Source organism: Leuciscus leuciscus (genome assembly GCF_965113295.1).
Source record: "Leuciscus leuciscus genome assembly, contig: HAP1_SCAFFOLD_611, whole genome shotgun sequence".
NCBI classification, from domain to species: Eukaryota; Metazoa; Chordata; class Actinopteri; order Cypriniformes; family Leuciscidae; genus Leuciscus; species Leuciscus leuciscus.
In genome coordinates, this window is record NW_028118128.1 from 24911 (window position 1) to 31776 (window position 6866).

The 6866-nt window shown below is 38.2% G+C and overlaps 1 protein-coding gene across 1 annotated transcript; it reads right to left on the reverse strand.

Moving 5' to 3' along the window:
- Positions 1-3320: 3320 nt before the first annotated feature.
- LOC309491830 (olfactory receptor 2AT4-like) lies at positions 3321-6189 on the reverse strand. The gene has a single exon (XM_082190856.1). It carries the CDS (start codon positions 4903-4905, stop codon positions 3952-3954), a length of 954 nt encoding a protein of 317 aa, XP_082046982.1. The 5' UTR covers positions 4906-6189; the 3' UTR covers positions 3321-3951.
- Positions 6190-6866: the final 677 nt, after the last annotated feature.

The following is a 6866-nucleotide window of genomic DNA, read 5'->3' on the forward strand; positions in this document are numbered from 1 at the left end:
TTAAAAACAACAACTGTATCTGTTTAATTTTAAAATATAAATGTAAAGATACGGCATACATGTTTTTAACACACAACAAGAGTAAACACCAGTCAACAATTATCACTGACTTGCCTTGAGTTGTGATCTTGCACGCTCACATTTATTAAGTGGAAGTACTATGGACTCACCTGCTTATAAAGAACTTGCGCAGTTTAAGTTCTCTGAAGCTCTACCAAATAAAACTTAGGGGAATTTCAATAAGCTCTGGAGGCCTTTTTTCTTTTAACTATAGTTCATCTTAGATGAAAATCACAACAAATGTACAAGTTAACTGTAGAAAGGCTGGTTTCTAAAGTACTTCTTCCTGCCTCTATGTATTAATGCTCATGGGTAGCCTAAATGGGTTCCATTCAGACCTTAACATGAAGTATTTTACTGTTATATGTCAACAAGATTAAACAAGACATTTTCACCTGGCTATACCCAGTGTTTAGATCTGTTGTGGTATTTTTGCAAATTAGCACATACGTAATAGATTATGCTCTGTTTGTCCATGTTAACAAACAATTTCAAAAAACTTGTAATACATTTTTTGTTTGTCTAGATGTAAGTAATCAACTCAGTAATTTTCATGGTGGTATCTACAGGTTAAAATTTTTACTCTATTCACGTGAGAAAAAGAATGAATAGGTGTATGAATAGGCTATATTTGGGTCTTTTTCAAAACTTTCCCCTAATGGGATTCTTCTGGGCTTTTTTTCCCCTTACTCAGGACATATTGAGGATACAAAATCAATTGAGTTTGCTTCTATTGCAATTTGTTCAACCTTTTTTTCATAAAATGACTGGACTATAAAGATAATTGGGACTTGACTTGAATGCTAGGTGTATGCTCTTGCTATTTGTGTTTAGGCTGTAATGTGTGTGTGTGTGTGTGTGTATATATATATATATATATATATATATATATATATATATAGGCTAAATAATCATGAACACAGTGACGGGGTGGAATAGGCTGTGATACATGGGGCACCAGGTAAAATCTTGCCTAGGGCAGAAAATTGGTCAGGGCTGGCCCTGCGTATCCGAATCCACTTTTGCTAGTTTAACGACGGGAAAAATGGTCGGCGCGCCTAAAAGGGTTGTCTCTATTCTCTTAATGAGTAATGGGTGTGTTTTGGGTGGGTCATAACGTGCAATAAACCAATCAGAGTGTAATTTCCCATTCCCTTTAAAAGCCAGTTGTGCTCACGCCATGGCGGATTCGCTATTTATATGGTGCATTTTGCAAACGGAAAGACTGATCTGCTCGTGTGCAAGGTTAAGCAGACCATCCTGGTCAATGGTGCAGTCTATTTCAGTTGCCTCAAAATAGCAACACGGCAACAATGCGCCTGAACACACCTCTTTTTCAGACCAGCAAGCCCATGGGCGCACAAATGGGCGCAAATGCATTTGCTATTTAAACAACGTGGCGCAGGACGTGAAAATGATAACCGCGTCGAGCTGAAACTAGCAAAAAACACTTGCTTCGCGCTTGGCACGGCATTGAGCCGGGTGTATAATAGGGCCCAATGAGTGAGAGAATCGTACCAAAACTGTAAGCGCAACTAAAAGAAAGACGCAACAAATTGGGTTATTACGGGAACTTTTTTGCCTCATGTTCACAACAATTCATTTAGACATTTGCAACAGTTTATTTTTTTACACAAAGGTTGATTTTAAGCGATCAATCTGTTTCGCAGTTCCTGGCTCTGTTGTTTTCGGTTGCAAATTGCTGTGTAAGCGCGGAAAAATGGAAGTCAGAAGAATACAGATAATATTTTTTTGGCGTAAACATGAAGCTGCAGTTTCACAATACATCCATTACACTTACGAATAACAGTAAAATGCTGCAAATATTTTTTTCTTGCACTTGAAAGGCGATTTACACCTTTACAAATCTTCTCTTGCACATGCAAATTTTATTTAGGCTTGCAATCTTATGTACACTTTCACAAATCTTAACCTGCGCATGTGATTCTTTATGGCATCATATTACCTTCATAGGAAGGCCAAATACCAGGGAACCGGTGAAGAGGTTCATGTACACTGTAAGGGCTTGAAGGCGGCATATTTTTTTAAACAAAAATGTAAAATAAAAATACACAACTAAACCAATGGTTTAATCATTATGACCGCCGCTAGCATAGCTAGCGAAAGCGGTCATATAGGGATTGTCAAAGTTTTTTTTTTTTTTTTTTTTGTCATCTACTGAATTTTTCGTCAACGATACCAGGGACACCGAAACACCGGGGAACATGAAATTTGGTGGGCATGTAGCCCCACTAGACTTTTATGGAAAAATTTCGTTTGGTCCCCGGGGGTCACTCCCCCCCCCACGCTGGGCTCCCCCCCAAACCCAAAAAAATCAGTTTTTCCTAAATAACTACCTGAACCGTGGCACCGAGGATGAAGAAATGTTTATGGTATGTTGGTCTTAAGGGCCCACATCAACCTAGCCCATAATCACTCATTTGTGATTTGCGCCCCTCCCATAAAAAATGAAAATGCAATATTATTCTGCTTTAATCTTCAGTTGAGATGTTCAGAACTGCACCATATTTCATGTGTATGATTAACTTGACATCCTCTGGGGGTATGCTAAGTTTCGTAGAATTTCATCCATGGGGGGGTATAAAATAAATTCATTTATGTGCACATTTAGTGACTGTACACTCATCGGCCTGTAGATGGTGGTGTTGAGCGAAGGGTTGCTGGTTAAGGATGATACTGTCACACACACACATGCAGGAATACAAACAAACGCAAGCATGCACACACACTGACATCCACACGCACAGACACACACCCATACACACACATACAAATCCACATGTACAGACACACACACACAAACACACACGCGCACACACATGTACGCACGCATACATACACGCACAGACACACACAGACACACACATACACAAACACACACACATACACACACACACAGACAGACATGCACATACTACTTCTTTTTTTAGGTATATACATAAACACGCAATACAGCCAAATTGCTCCACGTCATTTATTTTTGTGGAAAGCCAGTGCAGGCCTGAGCGGCGGTCATATTTTGTACCGCCATGCGGTACATCTAGTTTATTTTATCATTAGAATAATGGAGGTTCAGAATGAAGGTTTTATGTGAGATTCTATTAAGATTCTATTAAGTCTGATTATTGGCAATAATCACATTATTGGTGTACATGTAAAATAGCAGTATAATTTGAACTAAAATAATTAAAAAGTAAAATATTTAAAGTAAAATATAAGTAAAATGGGTTCCACTTTATTTTGATAGTCCACATTCTACTAACTATAAGTAACTTTTCATTAGAGTATTAGAGTATTAGTAGACTGTAGTAGACTGTTAGGTTATGGTTAGGTGTTAGGGTTCGGGTTAGTAGAATAAGTTGACTTGTAGTTGCCTAGTTACTTATAGTCAGTAGAATGTCTGTTGGGGGGCCAACAAAATAAAGTGTTAGCAGATATTAAGCAGACAGTCTATTAATACTCTGATGACAGTTAGTTGACATGTAGCTGCAAGTTACTTATCGTCAGTAGAATGTCTAAAGTGTACTATCGAAATAAAGTGTTACCGTAAAATGTAGACAACATTATACATATCTCAGGAAATTCCCAAGACTTTTCTAATATATTTTTGGTAATTTAGACAAACATCATCAAATAAATCAACAAAGAATGTAAAATGTTATACAATTAATGTTATAAGTGGATATGGGAGCAGTGAAAGCATAAAAAAAATAAAATAATAATAGGCCTCATTTTCTTTTGAATATTTTATGAAAATATTCAATGATGTACATAAAAATAATGTTGACAGCACATCCTTTTTGTTGTAATTCATTTACTTTAAAAAATATACTATTTTGCATGTCTGTTTGCAAGTACATCAAGTAATTGTCAAGGATTTAAGCCTTTTTTAGCTTCTAAAACATTCACTCTTGCTGAAATACATGAGACAAAAACTCTGCGCACTGCTCTAATATTTAATCCATAGATTAGGGGATTAAAAACAGGTGGAACTATAACTAATTCTAAAGCCAAAAAATTACGCAGACTCTCGGGAATGTCATTTGAGCCATACCTGCTATACGTAACGTCAAAAAGCAAAGCAAAAGTGAAATTTATCAGCGATAATATGTGTGGCAGACACGTTTGCCAGAATTTCCTTCTGTTTTCTAAAGATGCTTTACATGCAGAGATTAGTTTAACATAGGACACTATGATGAAAATGGCACTGCTAAGAAATATAATTGCAATAATATATCCATAGACATTATTCACAAAAGATGATGTACAAGAAAGTTTTACAATTGACCAATTGTCACAATATAATTTATCAATGTAATAATTACAAAATGGCCTCAGATTTGATAACAGCATTGCTGGAATCACAGAGAAGTTGGGAACAATCCATGAAAACAGAATTAATTTCACACAGGTGAATTTAGTTAACTTGGAATGATAGTCTAAAGGTTTGCATATGGCTACATATCTATCATAAGACATCACTGTTAATATTGTAAACTCACACAGTAAAGAGCTGTAAATAACAAAGGACTGCAGAGCACACATGTGAGAGGAGATCACATATGAATCCAATATTAAATCAGACAGAAATTTAGGGTAGAATCCTGTGGCTCCAAAAACCCCATTTACACACAAATGAGACAAGAATATGTACATTGGTTCATGAAGTGCTTTTGTCTTGATAATGACCATAACAAGACGAATATTAATTGACAAGATAAGCAGATAAAGGAAAAGAAAACAAGTGAAATAGATATGCCTATATGACTTAGATAATGTGGGCACCATAAGAGTCAGTATCACAGGATAAGACATGTTATCCATCAAGTAATGGATATTGCTTCAAATCACAGAAAACAATGATATTCTGCAATAATAATAAAAATTACATAAGAATAAAAAATATATGGTAAAATGGCTACATTCATTTACAATCTACTCAATCAGACAATAAAAGATGGAGCTTAGAAAAAAAAAGCAAACAGTCAGATCAACAAATCTTGAGCTGTGTATCTGCGTGTGAAGAGCTGAACGTCTTATAACATTTTTTTTTTTCAGTTGGGAAATTATTTGAAGATGTTATAAAGCGTCTGGAGATTAATTATAAGTAAGTATGGTCCTTGCAAACTTTGCAATCCTTATTTTTTCTTATTTTATTCAAACCATGTTGAATTAGTATAGGATTTAGTTTGAATCATTTAGTTTCACTCATCAACGAAGGAAATACCAACGTCACCCAGTCATAGCAGAAAAACACTAGATAGCTGACCTTCACACTGGACCACATCAACCAAGAGATGTTTGGCAACTAAGAGGATGGTTTTCACTGTTATGCTGATGATACTCAGCTGTATATTTCTTAGTGCCCTGACAAAACTTACCAATTTACTAAATTAACGGAATGCATAGCTGATTTAAAAAAAACTGGATGACTAGTAATTTTCTACTACTTAATTCTGAAAAAACAGAGATTCTAATTATTGGACCAAAAACCTCCGCACATAATAACCTAGAATACTGTCTAACACTTGACTGTTAGTCTTCGTCGTCGGTTAGGAACCTGGGTGTGCTCTTTGATACCAATCTTTCATTTCAAAGTCACGTTTCTAGAATCTGTAAAAACGCATTCTTCCATATTAAAAATATATCTAAATTATGACATATGCTCTCAATGACAAATGGTGAACGTCTCGGTTACGTATGTAACCCTCGTTCCCTGAGTAGGGAACGGAGACGTTACGTCGGATGACGACGAATGGGGTTTCACTTAGAAAGCCTATCACCTTCGAGTATATAAAACGAGCCAATGGCAATGAAATGCCATGGGTCTGCGGAATTTGCATAGCGTAGGTCCGCCCCCCCCCGGGGGTATATAAGGAAGTACGCCGGCAACATGCAGATATGTCTTCGCTGAGGAGCCGAGACTGAACTCAGGCGTTCCCAGCGGTACAGCGGAAGTGGCAGGGAGACGTAACGTCTCCGTTCCTTACTCAGGGAATGAGGGTTACATACGTAACCGAGACGTTCCCTTTCGTGGTCACTCCGAGTTACGTCGGATGGCGACGAATGGGGTCCCCAGTCTAATCACGCCACCTCGGCTGTCTTCCAGTGCCCTGCGTACAGGGCCGGCGCTAGCCATTTGGGTGCCCTAAGCACAAATGCTTGGTGGTAAAAAAAAAAAAAAAAACTATATGAGTGCGGATTAGAACTCAGAACCTCTGACACGCTTGGCAAAAAATCTACCACTGAACCACTTAAAAACACACATAATTTTCGTCGGATCAACATATAATAGGCCTCATTGAACGACCACTTAAACCCAATATTAACATGCTTTAGACATATTTTATTTGTTATTTATACTAGTACCCTATTGTGATGATTTTTCACGACCCAGATTTTTTGGTGCCCCCCCAAGCACTTGGTGCCCTACGCGCAGTGCGTGATGTGCGTGTGCGGAGCGCCGGCCCTGCCTGCGTAAGTCTGAGCTCCCTGTCGTGAGACTAGCACGGACGAAGGACTCCTACTTAACACAGGAATACCAAGGTACACTGGGAAGCATATCTCAGAGGAAATTATGCCCAGCCCGAAGGGGGGGACTTGTAATACACATATGACCCAGAGGGGCTGCATATGGAATATCACTGGGGTGTCCAGCCGCAGGTGGAACGTTTCAACCCTAGGGGTGGCAAGGTGGCTTGCCGAGGGAAAGACACATGCTCAGAGAGGCTTACAGTGGAATACACATGTGGGGGTCGCCCAGAGGGGGAACCATGCACATGGAG

What these genes read in the sequence shown, in the direction of transcription:
- LOC309491830 (XM_082190856.1), bottom strand. Translation starts at nt 4,905, where the DNA reads ATGGATAACATGTCTTATCCTGTGATACTGACTCTTATGGTGCCCACA.